At 32.2% G+C, this 25,477-nt stretch overlaps 4 protein-coding genes across 10 annotated transcripts; 2 read left to right on the top strand and 2 right to left on the bottom strand.

Moving 5' to 3' along the window:
• Positions 1 to 506: 506 nt before the first annotated feature.
• On the top strand, positions 507 to 5,786 carry LOC111016241 (uncharacterized). Its single transcript, XM_088123895.1, has 3 exons — positions 507 to 1,364; positions 4,461 to 5,000; positions 5,098 to 5,786. The coding sequence occupies exons 1-3, from the start codon at positions 507 to 509 to the stop codon at positions 5,170 to 5,172; spliced, it is 1,473 nt and encodes a 490-aa protein (XP_087980021.1). The 3' UTR covers positions 5,173 to 5,786.
• A 4,528-nt stretch (positions 5,787 to 10,314) lies between these two features.
• Positions 10,315 to 10,857, top strand: LOC111016398 (brassinosteroid-responsive RING protein 1). The gene has a single exon (XM_022291794.2). The coding sequence runs from the start codon at positions 10,315 to 10,317 to the stop codon at positions 10,855 to 10,857; it is 543 nt and encodes a 180-aa protein (XP_022147486.1).
• Positions 10,858 to 10,983: 126 nt separating this feature from the next.
• Positions 10,984 to 17,827, bottom strand: SLD5 (DNA replication protein-like protein). Of its 7 annotated transcripts, XR_002602183.2 has the most exons (10): positions 17,695 to 17,823; positions 17,541 to 17,598; positions 16,500 to 16,726; positions 15,953 to 16,075; positions 15,606 to 15,688; positions 15,418 to 15,527; positions 14,690 to 14,789; positions 14,426 to 14,586; positions 13,333 to 13,440; positions 10,984 to 11,200 (listed from the first exon to the last, which is right to left on the bottom strand). XR_002602183.2 is itself a non-coding variant. In XM_022291793.2 (8 exons), exons 3-8 carry the CDS (start codon positions 16,677 to 16,679, stop codon positions 14,490 to 14,492), a joined length of 693 nt encoding a protein of 230 aa, XP_022147485.1. In that variant the 5' UTR covers positions 16,680 to 16,726; positions 17,541 to 17,598; positions 17,695 to 17,823; the 3' UTR covers positions 14,133 to 14,489. The 7 variants fall into 7 exon arrangements, 1 of the variants encoding a protein (XP_022147485.1); XR_002602181.2 differs by lacking the exon at positions 10,984 to 11,200 and having other exon boundaries at positions 13,063 to 13,440; XR_015790912.1 differs by lacking the exon at positions 10,984 to 11,200 and having other exon boundaries at positions 13,063 to 13,440; positions 17,691 to 17,821.
• Positions 17,828 to 20,667: 2,840 nt separating this feature from the next.
• CRCK2 (calmodulin-binding receptor-like cytoplasmic kinase 2) lies at positions 20,668 to 24,168 on the bottom strand. Its single transcript, XM_022291561.2, has 6 exons — positions 23,782 to 24,168; positions 22,933 to 23,165; positions 22,654 to 22,822; positions 22,485 to 22,574; positions 21,866 to 22,161; positions 20,668 to 21,269 (listed from the first exon to the last, which is right to left on the bottom strand). The coding sequence occupies exons 1-6, from the start codon at positions 24,104 to 24,106 to the stop codon at positions 21,000 to 21,002; spliced, it is 1,383 nt and encodes a 460-aa protein (XP_022147253.1). The 5' UTR covers positions 24,107 to 24,168; the 3' UTR covers positions 20,668 to 20,999.
• Between the last annotated feature and the right edge of the window lie 1,309 nt (positions 24,169 to 25,477).

Raw genomic sequence — 25,477 nt, 5'->3', positions numbered from 1 at the left:
ATATTAAGTGAATATATTGAAAATAAATAAATACATACTTTTTTTTTTTACAAACGGTTATTCTAAAATAAACACAAAATTTTGCAAAACAAACTTTTAAAAAACACCGAAAGACAAACAGTTATTTCGTCGGTTACACCTAATCGCAAATCAACCGAATATGAAAGAAATTTGCTCTCTCATAATCATCCCAAAACAGAACCTTCTCTGAAACAAAAACTTTGTTCATCATCATCGCGATTGATGAAGAATATGATACCTGCTCTATTTGTTTTATACCGAAAATATTTTTACTTTATGATATAAAATTATTCGAATGTAACAAACCGCCACTGAATAATTCCGTCAAATTCTTCTATCATTTCCCCCATTCTTCGATTTGAATCAATTTCGGAGTACCAAGCAAAATTTCTTCAATAATTGAAGTTCTGGTCACTGATTCTGTCGGTTCTAATTTTCTATCACTTTTTCCAGGAAAAGAAACGCGGGAATTTTCAGTTTAAGCCATGAAGATCAGTGAGAAAACCGCAGAAGATCGTCCACAGCAGAAAAATCCTCTCGCCGCTTCCATTAAATCTCTTCCGATATTAATGTTTTACCTTCTCCTCTTAATCTCCTCCATCGTCTGTTTATTTTACTCTGCAAAATTTGTCTATTCTTCATCTTCTTGTAACAGCCGTATATCGTTCTCCAAGGAAATCGGCGACTCTGTTCTCGATCCGGAACCAGAAACGCCATCTCCGAAACCTAATCAGGAAACAAATCTCTCTCATGTAGTTTTCGGCATCGCCGCTTCCGCTAAGCTCTGGAATCACAGAAAAAATTACATAATGCTGTGGTGGCGGAGCAGCGAAATGCGAGGAATCATCTGGCTGGACGAGCCGATTGAAAGCGCCGATGACGATCATCTCCTGCCGTCGACGAGAATCTCCGCCGATACTTCTAAATTTGCTTACAGAAATCCGGAAGGGCACAGATCCGCCATAAGGACATCGCGGATTGTCTCTGAAAGTCTGAGGCTAGGGATTTTTGGTCGGGCGGAGGTACGGTGGCTTGTTATGGGCGACGATGACACCTTTTTCGCTGTCGATAACTTGGTCCAGGTGCTGCGGAAGTACGATCATAATCAATTTTACTACATCGGAGGCTCATCGGAGAGTCATTTGCAGAATATGCATTTCTCTTACGATATGGCTTACGGCGGAGGCGGATTCGCCATAAGTTATCCATTGGCGAAAGAACTCGAGAAAATGCAGGACAGTTGCTTGCAGCGGTATCCGAATCTGTATGGTTCCGATGATCGGATTCAGGCTTGTATGGCGGAGCTCGGCGTTCCTCTCACCAGAGAACCAGGATTTCACCAGGTGAGTTTTCTCGCTTCGATTTAACTCTTCGTTTAACCTGCACGAACTTCACTCTGATTTTCTATCTGTTTGGTTTCTGAGAAAGTGCGCGAGAAAATTCAAGGCCACAGGGTCATTTTTTAAAATATTATCTCTCTCTCGTTTAAAAAAGAAAAAAATTATTTATTTAGTTGATTTAAATGTTTTACAATTTTTTTTTTCTTTTTTTTTTTTTTTGGAGGGAAGAAAAAGAAGGTGAATTTTGGATAGCAAAAGCTACATGGTTGGCTTAATTTGTCTTCTTTTTTCAAGTTAGAACAAAACAAAACAATTATTTTTTTGTTAGACAAAATAGAAATTCTTAGAAGTAAATTATATTTCGACCCATTAAAGTATGGTGGTGTCTAAATAAAACCTTTATTTACTTACCGAAGAAATTGTTCCAACTCAATCTCGACCAATTTAAATAACTAATAGTATTTTCTAAAAAATTTAAATATCATAAAAATTTTAAACATGTTTAATAAACTTTGTTAAATAATTTTCTTATAAAATCTTGTATTGTGCAAAGTTCTTTTAACATTAAAAAATGAAAACAATAGATAAGATAATCTTACCTAGAGGAAATCAATTTTTTTTATATATTCTTATCACAAATACTTTTTCAAAGTTATCAAAATTTAAATCATCAGAACATAGCTTAATTTGTTAAGGTATATATCATCGATCAAGAGATTGAAAGTTTAAATTTTCACCCTCACATATTGTTGAACTAAAAAAATATCAAAATTTAAACGGACACATTAGTTTAGTATAAATAGGTTAAGATTATATTTATATAGATTAAAATTTTGGAAATAATACTTAAATATTAATTGGTAAATATATCTCCAATCAATCCATAAGTTGTGAAAATATATTAATTGGTATAAATATATCTTATACTTAAAGAGATCAGATTAATACGGAAGAAAGGAAATATTTATTTTTATTATCATTTTAGTATTAAATATAGGGTACAAGAATTTAAATTACAATCTTAAGTGAATGAGTAGATGTCGTTAACATTGAATTATGCTGAAACGTGAACATTTTTGCCTAATTCTTTTAGGCGACTAAAACTACGTTGTCGCCTAAAACTACGTTGTTGACCCATTGGCCATTTGAGTACTCAATAGTCCACCACTTTTAAGACTTGATGTCCATGGGTTCTCATCCATCAACTTTAGAATTTTTGCACCAACATTATATATGAAAATTTAACTCCAACTTAGCAAATTATATCAATTTTTACCATAAACTTTCAATTTCATTACATAAACCTTAAACGTGGATATGTGTTGTAATTTATACCCTATATTTAATTTATGCTAATTAATCCCCTAATTTTAACAAAAGAAAAATAATGTAAAACTTTCCAAATAATCATTGAAGATAAATATTTGGACAATATTGAATTCGGTAAATACAAAAACTTATAAATCTCATCATAAAAAAATACTTTTGTCAAAATATTGTTAAATATATAATTATTATTCATCTGACATATACTATTTATTATAATTATTTTGGAGTACCATATGATACCACTTGTTTCAATTCAACCATTTTTTAAAAGGGATTAGTACATTGATGGGCTATTTAAAGATCCTAATTACATAAAAGGATGGAATGTATAGAATTTACACATTTGTCATCTATCAACCCTATTTAAGAGGGTACACATCATATAAATTACTTAAATAGCCTCTTGTATTTACAAATTAATTTTAAATTCATTTTAATATGCAAAATTGATTAATTGGAAGGTTATAATTTAGATCCCATAATTTTAGGTTAATGATACTTTCCAAAACAAATTATAACACCAAAACATTAAAAACAAAACCCTAAATTCCCCAAAATTGAAATCATAACCTCCCAAAATATTTCCAAATTCCGTCCAAAAATCTCCCAAATTTGAAATCTAAGAACTTTTTTCGCTTCATCCATGAGATGTTTAAAAATTCAGTTTTGGAGGACTCATTCTACATTACTATAGGATATATGCGTTTATATCTTGTATACAACTATAAGATATATACACATATAAGATATATACCTATATATATGAATATAATCGGGAATACTAAGAATATGAGACATTTAGAACTTCAATTTTCTATACACATAAACAAAATATATCCTCATATATACCAATCTTAATGGAAGACTAATAAGATATATGTATACACATATAAGATATATTCACATATACAATATATACCTATATATACGAATATAATCTGGAATACTAACACTGTGAGACGTTTAGAACTTCAATTTTCTGTACACATACATAAAATATATCCTCATATATATCAATCTCAACGGAAGACTATTAATTACCCATGGTATAAACAGAAGGGGACAGGAGACGAAGAACACGCTGCACGACGACATCGACAGAAAGTTTATTCAGCGACGAAAATTGAAGGTTTGGACGTGTTTGGGGAAGAAGAAATCAATACCTCGTTGATTTGGTGTACAATGAACGGCATTGGAAACTTGCAAAGATGTCGACGGGAATGAACGGCGACGGGAATGAACAGGAATGAGCGGCGTTGAAAACGTGCAAAAGAAATAAATACCTTGTTCATAAAAGTCCTGAAGATGGAAAATGAAGGTCTGGCAGCCGACGTCTTTGCACCTTGGAAACGAAGACAACGGTGAAGAAAATCGGTTTTGCACTGTGGCTGGAGAAAATCGACAGCGAACGAGGAAAGAGAATCGGTAGCATTTAATTCATTTAACAAAATTGGGAGTTGTTAATTGGTGAGAGAGAAAAAATGTTTTTTGAATGAGAGATTTGAGGAATTAAGGTTGAAATTTTGAATGGGGTCCACAAAAATTAAATGAATATAATTACAAATTAATGATTCAAATCTTTAAAATTTAAAAATTATAATAAAATAAAAAGCAATAAATAAGAGTAGAAAGGGTATTAAAATAAAATCCTAACTGCAAATATCTAAAAGTGTAAATTTTGAAACCTAAACACTTTCATGTAATTAAGATTTCAAAATAGACCTCCCAAGATATTATCTCTTTTGCAATTCACACTGTATTGCTGGTCAGTGCGATGTGTACGGCGATCTATTTGGGCTTCTTACGGCCCATCCACTGGCGCCTCTGGTCTCTCTTCACCACCTAGACATAGTGGATCCAATATTCCCGGAAATGGGCCGTGTTCAGGCCCTAAAAAGACTTGGGTCCCCAATGAAACTGGACCCAGCTGGGCTGATGCAGCAGTCCATATGCTATGACAAATCCGGGGCTTGGACCGTATCAATTTCGTGGGGCTACGCGGTTCAAATATTCCGCGGCATATTATTCCCCCGGAACGTCCAACTTCCGGCCACCACCTTCCTGAACTGGTACCGGAGCGCCGGCAGCTCTGCCCACGCCTTCAACACCCGGCCGGTCACCGCCGACGTCTGCCAAAAACCGTTCGTTTATTACCTGCGCCACGTTGCATTTGGTGCGAGTACGAATATGACGATTAGCGACTACAGTTGGTACCGGGTACACGAACCCGAATGCAAGTGGAAATTATTGGATCGTACAGTAGAAAAAGTGGTGGTTTGGAAAAGACCCGATTCGTCTCTATGGGACAAGGTAATAAAAGAAAATAGCTATTTTGGTGAATTATGTATCATACGTTGATTTAATTTATTTTTAAATGTTGAGAAATTTTTTGATATTTAATTGTCAGGCTCCGAGAAGGCAATGTTGTAGAATTTTGGCGATGGAAAAACAAGGTGAAACCAAATATATCACTGAAGAATAATGATTGTGTTCTACTTTGAACATGTGTTTTAAAAGAGATTTAAAAGATGGGAGAGAATAGAGAAGAAAAATATTTATGATATATTTAAATAGAAAACATAATTAATGGCCTAAACGACAAGAGAAATAAATTGCTTTGAGGTGTAATTTTTTGAATTGACTATATATAAGATGATAAAATTGTTATCTCAAAACAAGAGTATATTGTAAAAACTAAAAGAATGTCAGGTGCTTCTTCTTGGCCTCGTTATCCTTCTTGTGCTAGTGGTACTTGCACAGACGTTGTCTGTTGCACTTTGGGTCAAGGTGGGATTTCTCGCGCTCAAAACTTCTCTTTCCCTCTAAACACAACGATTTTTGTTTGTTTATTTTATTAATGTAAAACTTTGTGCATGCAGGACGTAAATTTAGATGGCCTGAAGTGATTGGAATGAAAGGAGGAGTAGCTAGAGTAATAATCAAAAGAGAAGCCCCATATGCAATAGTTGTTTATTTAGTACCAGGCATGGTCAGACTTAGTGATTTCTGTTGCAACCGTGTTTATGTTGTCCTTGATGAACGTGGTGTTGTCATCGATGTTGCCGTCATTGGTTGACTTTTTTCTTGAAGGAAATGAGAGACGTATTATGTTGTTTGATGTACTCAAATTAATATGCAATAAAATTGAAGTTTTTAGTTAAACTTCATCTTCACTCAAAATGTATCTCTCCTGTAAAAAGCTGTATCACATATTTATGAGTAAGACTTTTTACTAACCTTCTATGAAACAAAGTTTTATTGAATATAAAATTTTTGTACATAAGCTTATTTATTAAATACAATAGAAATAGGTTATTATATCTAAATCAATAAGAAACCATACTTACAGTTGTGTAGATTCATTAAAAGAATATAGTGCGTTGAAAGAGCGAATAAAAAAGTGGTGACAAATTGCATACATAAGTTTTTTTTTAATGCATGTGTCTTAACCGTTGATCTATGTAATTTCTCTTCTTCACTTTCATGTGAGGGAAACATTGAATGCTTATAGAGAATTTTTTGCATGTGAATGGTTAGGGTTGAAAACTTGAAATGAAAAACCTAGATATTTGATTGTTTTTTAATTTTTAATTTTTTTTTTAGGAATTATATTCATTAGTAAATTACGAGTTGATTTTATTTTTATTTTTAAAATAAATTTTGTTACCAAGTTGAGCAGAAATGGGCCCACGGCCCACCTACTCCACAACGTACCAACGTGGCTTCCGAATTTTGATGGGCCTTGAGCGTTGGCAGCCTATTTACTACTATGTTGGTGGGCCGAAGAGTCCAAAATATCCAAGCCGTTGATATTCGTCTTGTCTCTTTCCACCTCTTGTGGGGCCCACATCACTCAGCCAGTTCCTTCCCTTGTCATTTTCATTTATTTTTTAAGGAAAATTAAAATGTGGTTGGAATCCTAATCGTAGGAACTAACAGACAAAAAAAAACAAAATAATATTACGGTGTAAATACTAAATTCATATATGTCTTTTCTTTAATTTACATTTTTCTTTTTAAATTTTAAATTAATGTGAAACCTAATCTACTATCCACTATTTTATGTTCAATTACTATTTTAACCTTCTTCCCAACCCTTAATTTCATTTCTTCCTTTAAAACTCATTCATATCTAAATACCCTTCCTAATAATAAAAAGAAAACGGAAAATTTTGTAGGGTAAAGATTCGGGCAACTTATTCTTTATCACTGATATATATTTTAATCAATAAAGCTATAGTTAGATTAATACTTTTGAAGGATATTTAGATCTAATATTCTGATAATGTAAATAGATTATGTAGATTAGAATTTAACCATTAGTAGGTGTCAACGTTATTAATTTTTTATGTAACCCAAATAGAAATACATCTCTCGCCTATATCGTGATATTCGTGGAATACTTTTTTCGGACTTTGAAATTTTGACCTCTACTCAACGAGTATTATTATTTTGTTTTCAAATTTTCAAATATCTTAATACTAAGCTCTGTAAAACATGTCTTATCTTAAATAATTCAGGGGCATTATAACTTTTTTAGAATTCAGAAGTGATTTTGTGTATAAAATTTTTAAAAAACACATGTGACACAGATAAGATAAATTTTATTTGTATTAGTAGAAGATTAGGGGGAATAATGAAGACTGAAAGTAGAAAATACAAACAGGAGACAAAACACACAAATGACACATAATTACTATAGACGATGAAAAAAATCGAGTTGGTTTATGCTATTGATTTAGAGAATAATTACTAACTACAATTGAAATTTTTTATTAAAAAAAATAGATGTGTGCCATTTTTCAACAATTTGATATGGGATGTCGATTTTTTTTCTTTTCTTTTCTTATATATTCTTTTCTGTTGAGTTCAAAGATATCATTATCATAAGGGGAAAAATGAATAATTAGTGTGTAAATTTCATAGTTTCCATTTTTAATGCGATTTATTACACAAAACGCAGCCTCATATATATATATATATATATATTGTACATAATAATTGTGAAGCAGCCGCCGGATAAAAGGGTGAGTAATAGCAGCCACGTACAGAAAAATATTGTAAAATAATTGATAAGAAAGCAACACCATCTTTTCCACGTGACAAACCCCACCGTAAAGACAAATTCCTTATCTAAAAAGAATTAAAAATAAATAAATAAAGACAAATTTCGTAAAGTTTTATTTTGAGGAGTTTCAAAAGGCAATCACCCTTTTCCCAATAATGGATTTCTAGTCACAAATTAAAAAAAGATTGCTTTTTGGGAATGAGAGTGACCACATGACCCTATTAAATTAACCAACAAAATAACAATCATGAAAAACGAAGTAGGAAATTTTTAGGTTTAAATTTATTTTTATAATATTTCAAAAGGTATATTTTAGTCCCTATATTTTTAATTTCTGATTATTTTAATTTTAAAGTGTTATTTATTATGCTTTTTAAAAGTGACCGTTTTGATTTCTATATGCAAAATTTTACCACAAATTTTTTACCTTATATAAATCCATTAATATAAATTTATCAATACATTCAAAAGATTTAAGGAGTGAAAAGTGTCATGTTAACTTGAGCTACTCTAGTGCAGCATGTTAATAGGGTGTGGCTTGAGGAATATTATATAGCCATTACTCGAGTTCTTGCTTCTGATTGTCTTTATTGTTTCCCTTAGTTTGTTTGCTCTCTGTTGCTGTAAAAAAAAAAGTAAATTATCAGATTGAAATAAATGATACTAAAATTAAATGAAAATGAAGAAACTAAAACGATATACCTTTTAAAATTACAAAAGTCAAAAGCGACATTTTATGAGTAACATGAACAAAAGTTGAAAGTAGAAGAACAAAAATAAACATTTTGATAGTACGTACATGAATCAAAATAAATTAAAGTCGATTTCTCAAAAAAAAAAAATAGAAAATACATTGACAAAAATAATATTTAAATCAAAATTTTAATTATAACAATAGAAGTAGGGGAAGAAAAATACTTTGAATGGTGAAACCCTTTTGAGAGGCTGTGCTAGCATTTTATATCATCACGTGAAAGTCGTAGTAAAAAAGAAAATAAGAAAACTTCACACTTTATTTAATTTAAAATTTTAAAGAACTAAAAACAATAAATGATTACCGAATATATTTATGTTTCTTATTTCAATAGAAAAGAAGAAATAATATTTTCAATTAGTAAGAATCTAGTTATATTTTTATTTATTGAAAAAGATAAAACAATAAAAGATAAATTGAAATGTTATCGAATGGATTTTAAAGACTCATTTGATAATGTTTTTATTCTTACTTCCGTCTCTTTTATAACAAAGAAAATTAGTAAGATTTTCAAGTCACAAACTTCTATGAATTTAAGAATAATATTATTTATGTCTTGGAACAACTTAATAAGGGAACAAAACAAAATAGAAAACTTAATTTTGTTGTTTCCAAAATTTATATACAATTTTAATAAAAAAAAACTCAAATGATAAACAACAAATATAAATAATTGTCATCAAATATATAGATTTCTTAATAAAATTAAAAACGAGAAATAATAAATGATAGCACTACCGAACAAATTTTAAATATTTAAGTTTTTTTTCAAAAATTATTTTTATGAAACGAGGAATGTGCTTATCAGAACAAAAGAAGAAAAAATAATAATGTTAATGGCGATTTAGGAAAAAAAAAACTTTCGAAATAAACAATCAGACAATTTTTCCAACATGTAAATGTTTTGCCATCATTTTCTACGACATATTTCCAATTACGGCGGTTTTTATTTCTACAAACTGGTGTGTGAAAAAGAAAACACGTTGATTTGGAAAAAAAAAAAAAAAGCAGAGGTAAGAATAACATTTCTTAAATCTTTCCTATTTTTCTCAAGAAAAATAACAAAAATCTATTTCTTACCTATTAAAATAGGTGTGAATTTGAAAAAATCGACCAAAATAATCGGATTGAGCAACGCATGTCCAATCGAGTTGAATTGTATTCATTGAGTATTGAAAATTAGTTGACCAATTTCCACGCAGAAACTATATTTTTTAAATGATAACTTTTTAAAACATTTTTTCAGAACAAGGAATAAAAATAGTATACCTTTGCATAATAATAATAATAATAATTTTTTCATACGTTTCCCAACATGACCAATCACATATAATTCCCTTTTTTTTATTGTCCTTATTTTTAATACTAAATTATCAATTTAATTTTGAGGTTTTGACTTAATTTCAATTTAATCAAACATCACACGTCATTTTGTTAAACCTTTTATACCTTTTCTAAAAAATAAATAAATAAAATGATTTTAAGAAAACCAAATCTTAAAAAAAAAAAAAAGAAAAAAAAAGAAAAAAAAAAGTTTATTTTGTAGAAGAAAAATTGACGTGCGAAGGCAAGTGGGTGTGATGAGTAATGTGGGGTGTGGCTATAAAACCCTCCATTGAAGAACATACCTGACATCTCGTTCCCATTTTGGGTCCCTTCCTCCGCTGCAGCCGCTCCCCGGCGCCGCCTCCGTCCATTTTTTCCGGCCACCGTTACTATTTTTCTACAGTCTCCGGTTCTAAATCCGATCTCCACCACTTTCTCTCTCTCTCTCTCTTGAAATACGCAATTTCTCCTCATCGATGAACCGCCACAGAATCCCCAATCGAGAACCCTCTGTGATCTCTCCGATCGCCATGGGCTACCCCGTCGGCTACGGCCATGTTTTCTTCCCCAACGCCTTTCTTCATCTCCTCTTCTTCCTCGGCTACCTTCGGAGCCTCATTGTTTCGCTCTTCCGATTTCTAGGGCTTTCCGATTTTCTCGAAACCGGCGTCGTTTGGCCCGAATCTCAGACCTCGATTTTCCACGATCGATCCGTCGTATCGGCGATCCTCATCGAGGAATTCGTTCCGGTGGTCAAATTCTCCGATATTGCCACCAACGTCGGAATCGGATCCCCGACGGAGAGCTGCGCCGTTTGCCTCTGCGAATTTGAGGACGAGGAGGAGGTCCGGTGTTTGAAGAATTGCAAACACATTTTCCACAAGGAATGTTTGGACCGATGGATGATTCGCGATCAGAGAAGCTGTCCTCTGTGTAGAACCCTAGTTCTGCCGGACGAGTTTATTCCGCAGCTCCCTGATTTTTCCGGCTGTTCTGAGCTTTCCGGCGACTATAGCTAAGTTTTTTTTTTTTTGAAATTAGTAATATTCGTTCTTATTTCTGAACCAAAATATTGCTAATTGCAATGTATATTGTAGATAAATTAGATTTTGCTCCCCATAAAATCCCAAGATTAAAATAAAAAATAAATAAAATGTGGGTTTCCAATATTAAAATGGAATTCTAATTTAAATACAATCTAAGCATATTTGCTTATGCTACTAATCCCAACTTTGTGGGATTATTAGGGGAAAAAATAATTAACTTCTTTTTTTTAAGTAAAAAAAATTATGTATATTTTTTGTCCACTTGTGATGATAGTACAACTGGCAGAATATGATTCAAATCCATCCACTTTATTGCCTTCATTAAAAAAAGAAGAAACAATACGTTAAAACCTTGGTAGATACAAAATCTTATAAAATAAGATAGATCAAATGAAGATAACTATAGAATAAAGAACCATATATTAAAAAAAGCGCAGACACACACACACACACACACACACACACACACATATATATATATATATATATATATATATATATATATATATATTATATTTTATTTACAAGTTCCAAATGATTTTGGCGATTTGGTATGAATGATATAAAAGCAAAAAATCCAATATTGATTTACGAATTTTTCATGTTTGTTTTTAGACAGACTATTTTAGTTTTTAGAACTCTTGAAGAAAGATTATGTTGATCTCTTCATTTGAACCTTCCTATATTTAATGGCTATTTTAGATCAAAGATCTTCAAACTAAAAAATTCTACCAAAATTTGATAAAGGAATTTATTAGTGATATTTTGTTGATATTATATATATATATATATATATAATATCAAAGATCGATGATCTCATGCAAATATCAATTTACAGAATCCATTAGCTATTTAAAATTTCATAAAATGGTCAAACAACTTAGGAAAATCTCTACTGATTTTTTAGATACGAAATTACACTTCGAATAAATAATCATTCATACGAATAGAAGAATTTTACTAACAAACCTAAAAAGAAAAAATATTAATTAAATTAAAATCTAAAACAAAATCTAAACAAAAAAAATCATTTTAGAAATAGAAATACCAAAATTTAAACAATAAAATCATTTTAGAAATGGAAATACCAATACCCAATGCAGACAAAAAAAAACGTTTACATTACAAAAATTTAATACTTGGTGTAATACTCAAATAATCTTTAGAGAGAGAAGAAAGAGAGATGTGAAGAAAAAAAAGATGGACAAAATCAAATGGAGTGGTAGTTAATTTTTGGTGCTTATGGAGGGCAAAGAATTAGGCTTGCTCTTCCGATATTTGTGGATCTTGTCTCCATTACTCAAATTAGTTTCTCACACAACTTGGACTCAAATTATGATTTTCTCCCTCTTTTTTTCCTTTTTTTTTTTCTATTTTGAGAAGTTTTTCCGGGTTTTGTCAATTGGTATATGTAATGAGAACAAATGAAACATCGATATTAAGATTCTCTCGTGGCGATGCATGACAACTAATGCCTGGAACAATATTGATCTAAAAATAATCCAATTGATAAAATACCTATTAACTTTCACATTCTTTAAAAACACAAATAAAAAATAAAAAACAAGTTAGTAAAACTACAATTTTTTTTTTTAGTTTTTAAAATTAGGCTAAAATTCATTTTAAGAAAAATATATTAAAACACAAATAAAGACAGATGAAAGTAATATTTACTAGCTTAATTAAAAAAATAATAATTACCAAACAACTCTTAAAATTTTTCATGTTTCTTAAAATAAAATAAAATAATTATAAGGTTGCTGAGGAGGTGCAGTGGAAGCTTTAACTTTGGAGTTGGTAAAAAGTAAAAACAAATAAATACAAATCATGCCTCTCCCACTCAAACCCAAACCATCAGTCTTTCAAATTATTCACTTAAAAAGTAAATCCTGATGGGATTCTTGATCTTCATATGGATTTGGATGCCTCAAAATCCAATAACAAAACTAATAATCACACATCTCTGTTCAATGGATCAAGGATTTCTAATCTCCCTCCTTCCATTGGCCATCCCCAAAATCACTCTCATTAATAAAAAGAGTCTCTATCACTTTTCAACCAAAACAATAAGTGAGGACAGTGATTCGAACCTCCGACATTTTGATGTATTTTGGACGAAACTTCCTTCCTAAAGATTCAGGTGGAAATGCGTGGTCCCGTAACATATGGATAAGTGGATTAAAAAATTCACTTGTTTATATTACAAGCTTCCTCCTGAATCTCCAGGAGAGAAGTTTTTTACTGTGCTTTAACTAGTTGAATTATTTCAAGTTAAGCTCAACAAAAGGAACTTTTCCTTTTGTGATTATTTACTAAGTTGCAGGACAAATTATTCTATCCATAACCTTATAATTTCTATCCTTTCTAATCGATATGAAACTTTAATTACGCATAAATTGTACAGTTTGAGCATTTAATATCATGAGATATCAGATTGAAATGGCTCACCAGCTCTTGCTAATGCATTCAATGCTCCTCTGCCATTCCTTTCATTTATGGGCTCAACCAATTTTGAAATAAACATCCAAGTAACCAATGCAAGATAGTCTCCATCACCTTTAAAATGAAATTGTAAACAAAATAAGATGAAAATACAAAAGGAAGATCTATAACAACTTTTAGATTTATTCTATTTTAACCTTTGTATTCTTTTAATATTTTGTTTTGATTTAAGCATTTAACAACTTGTTTTGCTTCTTATGGTTAATATATGACTTAAAACACAAAATCACACGATGCTACAAAATTTTTGCTAATGCAATATGAAAGTTTAATGGTAAGGACAAAAATAAATCTTTATAATACTTCAAAAACCAAAACAAAATCCAAGAAGATATTGAACTGAAATTTTAAGTATGTGTTTAACCGAAAATTAAGACCAAGTTTAGGACCATAAATGATAGGGATGTCTATATCAATCAGAGAAAGAAGAAACAAAACAAAACCCTTTCCAATTAGACATTAATTCTTAACCTCAAAGCAACTCAAGTATGATGTGCAATTATTTTAATCAATCGAATCTTTCTCCTAGAAAAATAAAATGAGCGATGAGACACGTTTATTATTCACCATTTTATCTCTGCAAAAAATCTTCACTATAATTTTTTTAGATCACAAACTAAACATTTAGATTCCAAGAAGTGATCAAATAAAAAATATTTAATTCCTAAACTAATTATTTTTAGAAAAGTGTAGAATTTTCACTAATTTAGAATTTTAATAATGTCATATCTGTACACAAATAAAAATATGTCAAGAGTCAAGTTCAAGGCAGATGCCGTAACTATTTTAGCAGTTGGTTGTACTGGTGCTACATAGCTCATTATGGTCCATTAACTGGCAATAAGAAATCCTGTTTGATTACCTTGCAAAGCCATCCAAGATAGGTTCAAACTTTGCAACTACTCTTAACATTATTTGCTTTATGGAATAGTCACCAACATTAATGTCATGAAGCTACCAAAAGCAACTTGAACATGCCTTTTATAACATACAGATTGACCAAGACAAGAAACAAAACAATAAAGATGGTGAGGGGTACCGATGTCGAGAGCCGCTATTTCAGAACATCAAAGATGAAGCACAAAAGGGACCGTGGAGATTGTCTACAGCAAATCAATTCTCCCACTCTCAACAAGTGATTTTATGGGCTTGTAGCGAATAATGTGTAATACATTGGCCTCCATCTCAAAAGGTTCCTCTCTGTAAAATTCGATGTATTGTAAGATATATTTATATAATAAATATAAAAGCAAAAAATGGAAATTATAAACAGAGTAAAATGATACGAAAGAAAGAAAGTTACAGTCTACTAGATGCCCTCTCGTCCTCATCCTCAAGCTGTATATGTTCCAGATATTCCTTACTTTTGCAAACCACAAATGTATCCAGTGGAGGTTCTGGAACTGAATCAGAGAAAATCAAATATCATATAATTAGTCAATTTTATGTCAATAACATTTCACATGTGTTAATAACTTCCAAAAGAATACGATACAGAAAGATGCTGAACCGAGTAAAAGATTTATCCTCTAACAGTTAATTAAGCAGGGCAAAATTCATACCCATCTGACAAGTCATCCCACTAAGAAGCATGAGTGGAATTATAGGAGGCAGGTTGGAAATAAAACTCCTACACGGGGATTAATCACTATCCTTCATATTGACTTAACCTAAATCTCATTCCAATACATTGTCAGAGAACACGACGATCCAACAATTCATAATTCTGAGCACCTAAGATCTTAGAAAAGCTCCAGTGAAACGAATATTGAGGGAAAGTTAAATCTTTTCTAACCTTAAGACTTAAGTTCCTAAGAAATACTGCAATTCCATCTATAAACTATTTGATCAAAGAAGATCATCAGTGCTCTGAAACGAGCCAATATCCTAATATATCAATCTTACTAAAGGAATTGGACCATGCCCAAATGCATTACCGTCGAGAGATTCAATTTGAGATATACATATGTGAACACAAAAAAAAAGTTTCATGTAAAAGTCAAAGAATTTATTTTGAAGGTGTATGAGTACCCATGTCATCCTCTTCACTTATTATAGATTGCCTCAAAATGCTCTGATAATTATTAGGCAATTTTGATAGAACACTCTCATCAAAATGAGATTTCACATCATGACAACACCTGCACCACAACACGAATGTCAAAAAAACAATAAATAAATAAATTTGTAGAAAATGAACAACATGATGATAGCCTTACCTTTCAGCAAATACTCTCTCTTCTTCAGAAAGGCGTCCAAAAAGTTCATCTGACTTCAACATATAGAGCATGTACTTCTCGATCTGAGGGAGGAAGATTGTTTTAAAATTAAAAAATAGAAGTAATAGCAACGAGGAATGTAAATTGAAAAATTAAGTTGTTATTCAAGTTGGGTCTTGACTCTTGATTTGTTCTCTATGCTTGGGTGGAATGTACATATTCGTAATTTCAAATGCAATGAAAGCATTATAAACTTATGTGAAATATAAAACGGGGAAAAGGAGAAAAAGATAAAGAAAATCGTAACTACTCAGTCTGAACAAAATTAAACTATAGTCAGGTTGTACCTTCTGTAAGCGAATCCTGATATATGATCTCAATAAGAACTGTGTCCTATCTAAATCCATTTGATAGAGTGATACAATTAGGGGATCAATACCACTTCTTGAATATTCCTCTATAGTTTCTTCCTGTGAACAGATGCAAATCGGTATCAGTAATGTTAATCTATGAATAAAGTAAATTTACCACGCAATTGAAATATTGAATAGTAATAACAGTTTAAGAACAGGGTATTAATATATATTTTTAGTCTACTACCAGGAAGATCTCTATGCTAATATTGTGCCATATAAACCAAAAGACCGTTCAGAAATCTCTTTTTTTTTTTTCAAATTTATAAAATAAATGTTGAGAATAGAATACAAGAACTAAATTGCAATTTCAGAAGCTAGATTTTAGTAAAATGAAATCATGAATTGCTAGAATTTCAGATCTGATATTCAATAAATACTAACAAGGGGGGACTACATCAGGTGTGATTTTGCAACTGATTTTCTTTCCGTATAATTGCTTGGGAACCAAACAGGCTTTGAAGCAGAGTTTCAGGAATACCATTAATTGGATTTGCTCTTTGATTCTCCCAATCAAAGATGCCTCAAAGGGTAGAATCTCAGGAGCAGCCTTTTCATTACGCCAAGCCCTCTTTAGAGGCTCAACATCATTGGTTGGAGTTGACGCCTCGAAATCATCTGTTTGCGACATCGTGGCTCCTCCCAAACTTGATGCCATCATGTGTCCAATTATTTTGGCAATTCTCCCAGACTGTTTTCCTATCAATGCTGAAACAAATTGGGATGAGAAGTCAAATTAGAACTCGTGCCAAATGGAGATTAATCGTGACTTAGGATGACAAACTTAAATCAATATTTAGGGGTTTTGCAAGGTCTTGTTACCCCATTCTTGTGTGTGTCTAAGACCATGCAATGGCCACTGTATTTAAGACAATAGAAAGTGGTAAGCTCCCCAGGCTTCTCGATAGGGATGGCAACAAGACAGGGATAAAGAACCCAACTAACCCAATATAACGCTCTCTAACCTGACCTCATATGACAATACTCAAATAATAACAGATTACTGCCTCAGATAACTGTGGAGTATAATTGAGATCCGAACTTCTATCCTAAGTACAAAGATAAAATTCATTCTATCTATAACTCTTTGTCTGAGAATTTCTAAACAAACTGCAATTCTACCTTGAGAGGTCAAATTGGAGAAGGATAAGTCATGCATGGGAGGGAAAAAAACAAAAGTAAGTGATTAACTTCTAAGCTTGTAATCCATCCATTACGGAAGAAGATTTCAGTTCAGTCCAAAACCACAGGAGAAACTCAATTTTACAGGGAAAACGTCCCCCTGCAACTACATTAATATATTTGAATGGAAACTAAAATCACACTCGTCACCAACCTCTTACTCATGTCATGTTAATCACTTTCACTCGGCAGAATCAAACAAAAATCAGATCAAATACTCAACGACGCAAAAAATGCAAAAACAAGTAATCAGAATCGCTCCTCGAGAATTCTAAAGGAAACTAGATGGCATAAGAAGAAGTAACATTTCATTTTCGCGAAAAGAAAGAAAGACGCTAACCCTCAAACGCTTTAATTGGCTCTAAATTCTCGTATCTAGAACCCTAACTACATCCAATCTACAACCACAAAAGAAGAAGAACAGTGAATTCAGCGCAACAAATCTCAGTTCTGAAGAAGAAATAATGAAGAAAAAAAATTGAAGATATACTTACAGCGATAAACGCAGATATTGAAGAGGAACGGAGATAATTTCGTCAGTCTTAGAGAGAGAAAGTGAGATTAAAAGAGAGCGGGAGTGGCGCGAAAGGAAGACGAGTCCGAGCGGGGTTTTCAATTTTCTTTGACAATTGGCAGTACAAATACGTGGTGTAACGGGTCGGACGGGTCGACCCGATAGAAGTATTCGACCCAATCATTATTTTTGTAATGCCAAAATTTTAAGGGAACAAAAAAAAAAAGGAATAAGAGGCAATCACGAACATAGAGATGGGAGGGGTGTGGAATAAGAAAGAATGTGAAGGGATGAAATATACGAGAGAGAGAGAATGAGAGGGATAAAGTTCAGTTCGGATTCAATCGACCAAAAATAATTAAACTTGAGTTGGGTTATTCAAATCTTCGAGTTATTAATTAATTTGAAAAACCCTATATGATGAGACTGAAGAGAGAATTTTTATTTGAATATGGAAGATGATCCCAAATGAATGGGATAGTTCCTATATATATACACCCTAAAACTAGCCGTTAGGCTATCATTAAGAGATCAAGATTTTAAACAAATAGGCCGAACAACCTAACTAACAACAACATAACCTAATTAACAACTTAACAATAAAACTATGATTAAAACTACATCGCTATCACTATACAAAACACGTGTATAATGTTGTTTTAGTTTTAGTAATTTTAAATACCTTTTAGTATAGTTTGAATGCTATTTAGTATTTACTTTTTGATTGGTATGTTTTTAAAACGTTAATTTGATTATTGTACGTAACTTTTGTTTATTTTAGGGACTATTTTGATTTTTATTTACAATATTTTAACACTTATTTTATATAGTACAAATTTATGGCTACCTTTTAAAAAATTTGAGTGGATGAGTTGTCGTATTAAAATTGTGATACGAGGTTTGACATTTTAAAAGTACTCAAACTATAACAAATAAAAATTAAAAAAAAAATACGGGAACGAAATAAAGGTTTCGAAGTACATGTATAAATATATATCAAAGTCCAAGTACACCAAAATAATATTTAAACAGAGATTATTTACTAAAATGATTTAGATACAAAATTGATAGCTGTCATCAAATGTTTGAGGTTAGATATCAAGTTTCAAAATGAGATTATGTGTTTGTTAATAAATTAACGAAAAGTTAACCACACTTACTAGAATTCTATCTAAAAAAAATAACAACAGTTACTAGAATAATTTCGATCTAAAATTGATAGTATTATTAATTACATAACACTTTGAAATTCGAGAAGCTAAAACATAGTGTTCAATAAAAAAGAAAAAACGAAAATTCATGTACCAAAGTATAATTTATACATGCACAACATAAATATAATAATTAAGCGTCGGTTAATTTACATTTTTAATCTTTATACTCTAAGGTTAGTTTCAATTTAGTAGGTAAGCTTCTTGAAAGCTTTAATTTTTATTCTTATCTTGTGATTAAAGCTTAACAAATGACTTTAATTTTTATTTCTATCTCGTGATTAAAGCTTATGGAATGAATTTGTTATCAGGAAAAGGTAAGATATCAACTGCATTGTCAAACATTTAGTCCCAATTCACTTTTTGATTTTCAATTAAAATTATATTATTGTCTTAGACGTCATATCATAAACTATATTAAACTAACAAAATGGTATAAACTTAGCTCAATGATTAAGTATTTACTCCTTCAGAAGTCGGAAGTTCAATCTTCCTTCTTCACATGTAACAATATGATTGATTTAAAGAAAATTGGTATTTGTAACGTGAGTTAGTAATTTTGATTGTCCTTTTATGATTTTTGAAGGTGAAGATTTTTTTTTTCTGTTTTTTTTTTTTTAGCTCTTAAAAGGTCGAGTTCAATCGTTCCAATTTTGGCCTAATTCCTGTGTTGGTAAAACCTCACATATCATCTATCTTAGTACAAATTGTTTTCATATTTTAATACATGTCATGCTTTCCCCATTACATGACAACAGTTAAAACATTTTTTATTTGATTGACTTTATTAAATGTAGTTTTTAGACAAGTAAAAAATAATTTGCAGGATTTAATTAAAATTAAAGAGATCAGATTTAATTTTTTAAATTATAGAAATTAAACTAAATTTTAAAATTATAAAGACCATGTCCAAACTCCTTAATTTAAATTATATTTGATTGCCCTTTCTAAGGGGCAAGGAAAATAAAAATTTATAATAAAAGTATTCCAAACTCAAATCCAAGTCAAAGTCAACTAACAAAGGTCACTCGAAAAAAACAAAAGAAAAGAAAAGGTAAATGTCACAGAATTTCAAACGTGAAGAATAATCTAAATTAAAAATTATATCTTGATTAACTCATAATTAAGTTTGTTTGAAAAGGAAAAAAAACACATTAAATAAGTTTGGTCACAAATCAAGAGCGAATATAAAACTTGGTCACAACTCAAAGGATTTGATTATTAACTTGTTTGTCAAGTAATAAAGATTAAACTCAATGGTCCACACTTATGATGAAAGAGGCTTCACAAGGCATGTGAGACTTACTTGTGACACAGGCCAAGTTGCCTCGTTGATTTGGCTGAGTTGCATCAATGATTTCACAATTATAAGTATTTTCGTCTAAGGAAAGAAAAAAAAAACTCGATGTCTCATAAATACGAGCTATTAAATCAATTTTCGCCAACTAACATGATAGGCATTTAACACAAATTTAGCTAACAATAATTGACAAATGTCTGACTAAGAGGTCATGAATTGGAGGTATACTTCAATTACCGCTGCGTATAAAGTTTATGAGTCAGACGCAATGGTAAAAGCCTCAAAGCTAGGGTCTAGATCTATAACATAGTCACATCGTGATATAACTTTTAAATACGTGTGTCCAACTAACTAATCACATTGACACTCATTGATCACTTGAGCCATCTCACTGTGGTCGATTAGAACCTAATATTGTTATATAATAGAACAAATCACATAGTTATGTGGACAAGAAATTGGCTAAAAGTTTCTCCATTGCTGGTCAGTTATTAACTCACAGCAGAAATCAATCAACCATCCTGAAGAGAACTAAATACATAAATTTACAAGCAAAAGAGAGCAACATTACATAAAGCCAAACAAATAATAATCTCACCAGTGAAAATTAGAGGAATATACGTTCTGGGAATCTGCTGATTTCCTCGGATAAAGAATCTGAGAGGGCTTGCTCCTCGTAGGATCAGGATTACTTCCAATGTATCATGATTCTGAATCAACAAGCTTTACCTGCAATTGTATTAATGGATTCCACCATTTATTTTCTACATGATTTCAGTTTCGTTTTTCTCTTATCGAGGCGCTCCTCTGTGAATTTGAAGAGAATGAACGCAAATCTGGAGCTGATAGCTCTCTGTGATCCTTGCGTATGCTCCATAGTATCTCTGCACACCTCCTCATGCTAGGCCTACTTTGCCTCCGGGGGGCCAAGCATTGTAGGGCCAGCTCTAGAATCTTTTCCACTGCTAAATTATTAGCAACTGTTTGCTCCAGATTTGGGTCCAGAATTGTACTGGCTTCTCCTTCAGCAAACTTCTTCATTGCCTGCATTAACATCGTCACAGAGTGTTAAGTATCATACATTGAAAAGATAAGATACCTAATAGACGTGGGCTACTCATCTCATTATCAATTGGTTTTGAGATGGAACTCCATGAATATTGATATGTTATAGAGTCCAAAATGCTCAAACGAACATCCAGTCCAAAAAAATGTGACCCGACCAAGATCGATGAGTTATAAGACACGATTTTGAGGGATATGTTAAGGATCCCATGTTGAAAATATAAGGTTTCTAATAAGGGTTTATAATAGATATGGACTACTCTTAGTTCAAATTGGTTTTGAGATGAAATCTCATAAATATTGATACTGGGCAGTGTGCGAAGAACAAACTACAATGACACCGAGTTTTTTGATATTTTTATCTAATTTTGTACTTATTGGAGGCTCTCGTTTTCTTGTTTTTCTATATATTTATATAATATGATTTGGGCTCGAACCTATATGACTTGAAAGACTTTATACCAATACATATGTTGTGTCTTATTTAAGACAACATGAGATGGTACTTGTATCCCTCAACAGTTATGATATAAAATCTTATAATAGTAATGAAGGGATGAGAGAAAAAGTCGAACCCATTTAGGAGTGACCCGCTGTTCAAGTTCTCGCTTTGGTTCTATGGGGCGCCTGCCCGTGACCAATTCAATCAATAGAACACCAAATGAATAGATGTCACTCTTCTCTGTCAGTTGATAAGTCTTGAGATATTCTGGGTCCAAGTAGCCAGCAGTTCCTTTGACTTGGGTGGACACATGGGTCGCATCACCGTCAGCTGCAAGTCTTGCAAAGCCAAAATCCGCAACCTTGGCTCTAAAATTCTCACTCAATAGAATGTTGGAAGACTTTATGTCTCTATGAATGATGGGACGGTCTACACACACAAGAATTTAGTCAGGCCAACAAGAACCAGAAGATGTACGATTTAACAAGTCAACAGTTACAATGACCCGTAGAATTCAAGGAGGATACATTAAGATTTAGTTTGGGATGATTGAAGTGATTTTCACTGATTAAGTGTTTACCCTAAAAGAACTCTTTTAAGTATTTTAGTGTTTTAAGAATTTTTCAAGTTCTTCTAGCCCAGAAAATCAATTCTTCACCCTCACAAAAGCCATCCCAATCTCACCCAGAGTTCAATGAAGCTAAGTTGTATGAAGTTAAAGATGAGTTGGGCATTGAATCAGAAATCCAAACCTGTATACATATGAAGATATGTTATTGCATGAGCCACATCAGTTGCAATATCAAGCCTTGTAGCAAGGTCAAGAATATTTCCATGGATACCTGCCATCAAGTTTCATGATTCAGATAGAGTAAAAGGAATGTTCAAAGAGAGGATAATGATAAGAAAAAAGTAACTCACACTCCAAGTGCTCTCTGAGAGTGCCATTGGGCACATATTCTACAATGACTATTCTTTCATCTTCATGTTCCAGATATCCATAGAACTTTACCAGATTTAAATGTTCTACTTGTGCCAGTGTTTGGATCTCGCTTTTAAACTCCAGGCCCAAATTATTATCATATACACTCTGCAAGTGAAGGGGTTATGGAAAAAACTGAATTCGAGTTAACAACAATGAACAGAAACTGTGTTTGAAAGCCTTAAGCCATAAACTGGTTAATAATCAAAATTTTGAACCTTCTTGGCACGCTTTATTGCCACAAGCATTCCATCAAGTTTCCCCTTGTAGACAGCCCCAAAACCCCCTTGACCAATTTTTGAAGCTGTGGAGAAGTTCTTCGTGGCCTTGCGGATTTCATCTATACTGATCTTTAAAGATCCAGGCTCTCTATCATGGGCTGCTAGATTTGAACTGAAGTGGGATTCTCGTCTAGATCCTTGATTTCTACTGCCATTATGACTGGATGTATCTGAAATTACAGAGAAATAAACACATAAGTCCATCCTAAAATCACAATTGGAATAAGTATTCTACTGCTCTGCTTTTCCCGTTTGAAAGAGATAACAATTTGAATCAAGCGAGCCTACCGAAGACCGAAAATAGTAATTGAATTTTCTTAACTCTCATTTTCAGGGGCTTTCAAGTGATGCGAAAAATCCACTTATTCCTATATTATTCTCGTTATCCAAAAATGGGAATAATATTTGCGCACAAAATCTGAACACGTTGGAAGATTAAGGAATCCACGATCACAAACGATCGTCAATTAGAAACAGATAAACGAGTCTCGGAGAAACAGTTTTCGCAGCTTGCAAGGACGTGGAGTTCTCAATTGGAGATAATGCAGAAAACAACCAATTCGGAAAATTATTAGCCAATTTTTTTATGAACATCCACGATCCGAAGATTAATGAAAAAGAAATAACACTAAACAGCAGCTTAACAGCTTCGGAAAGCCGATTAATCGTCTCCATTACCAGTTTTTCTCGAAGAATGATTCAAAAAGACCAAAACCTAGTGGAAAACAGACGCACTCACAAAACCTTCTCATTCCCCTCGCTTAAACCCGCAAAATCAAGTATTACCTGAGGGAAGATTACATCCTCCACAATAACCCGGCGAAGTTTCCCCCTCCGGCGGGGTAAAGCAAGTAATGAAAGCTCCGGCGACGGACCGTGCAGCGGCTTTCACCGGATTTCGTCGGGAGCGGGAATCCAGACCGGAGGACACATCGGGACTAGGCGAGTAGAGGTATTGAATCCGCGTTCCCAGACCACCAGAGCTAGAGTTCCGGCGTTCACCACCGGAAGCAGAGTTCCGCCGCTCCCCACCGGAAGCAGAGTTCCGCCGCTCATCACCGGAGGTGGAGTTCCGGCGCACGCTGCCGTTCCATGGACTTGTGCTTGTCATTACTTGAACAGAGGAGAGAACCAAGGAGATGCAGAGAAATGGCGGTACCCAATAAAGTTGATTGTTGAGAATTAAAAGACGCTCCAATTCAAGTTGATGACGCTAACGTGCGCCGAAGTCATAAATATTCTGATTGGTGGGTCAATGCGATTGGGTGACTCTAACGTACGCCGTTTAACTTACGCTCGCGCGCGTACACATATATATGAAAAGTTCTTTTTTTTTATATATATAATTATTGGTATTTTTTTCTTTTCTTTTTCTCAATTTAAAGAGTTTTCGTTATCAAAATAAATAGTTTTCTCTCTCTTCTCCCTTTTGAAAAGTTCATATTTCAAAAAATATGGATTTGATTTATTAGAAGTGGGATATGAAGAATGAAAAGTGCCAGCCCAAACTAGCTGGGATTTTTGGGGTCACCTCGCAGCCCTCAATTTAAATATATTAATTACTCGATAAGTTCGGTTTGATAAAATGGTAATATTTAAAAGAAAATCTCAATTAAATTGATTGAGTTTTTGTTATAAGTAATTAAATTAATTGAGTTATTTCAAATCAGGTGAATAAATTTTGCTTTAAGATTTTATTAACTTATTTTTTTCCCTATACTTTAAAATTTTGCTAGTAATAAGTTATATGTGATCATAAAAAATGAATGAGTACAATTTTTCCAACTCCACGTCACGAATATGTCATATCATGAAATTCATTTGCCAAATCCATAATACAAATAACTGATCGCGTTGTATCTCTATTTTTGTTAAATATTTACAATAACGCTTGATAAACCATACAAGTATAAGAACATTGGTATAATTTTCAATATTAAAAAACCAAATACCTTTCCTCAAAAAAACCAAACAATTACTTTGAGTTGTCCTAATGACAAGGGGCGTGAAACTGGACTTAAAGACATGTCTCATATTATTAAAAAAATATATAAAATAAATATGTATTTTTAAGTATAACAGTGAATTTTAAAAAATAGTGTTTCTCAATTTAAATCAAACTCAAATGTAAGAAAAAATACATATATACTTCAAAAAATTATATTTATGCTATATTAAAAATGTATACATATTAAATTTTTGGTCTGACGTCAAATTTCTTACAAAATGTATAGTTTGTTGAATTTCCACGTCTTTCTCTCTCATTCATAAGGAAACTATCGAACGTTGACTGCCTCTTTCGCTGTCCCAATTCTCAAATCGTGTATTTCTTTTTTTTTTTCTTTTATAACAATTAAAAATTGGGGATATAATTTACCGCATGTCTTGACAAAATATTTGCTGTTTTGTCTTAATATAAAATTTTACATGTACACGAAAATAAGGTTTTAAAATTCTCTTAAAAAAGAAAAACATGTTTGTA

This window comes from Momordica charantia, assembly GCF_013281855.1.
Source record: "Momordica charantia cultivar OHB3-1 chromosome 5 unlocalized genomic scaffold, Mcharantia_2.0 BLBB01000005.1, whole genome shotgun sequence".
In the NCBI taxonomy this organism is placed as follows: Eukaryota; Viridiplantae; Streptophyta; class Magnoliopsida; order Cucurbitales; family Cucurbitaceae; genus Momordica; species Momordica charantia.
The sequence above is the reverse complement of the archived record's forward strand: the minus strand, read 5'-3'. Positions and strand labels throughout refer to the sequence as shown.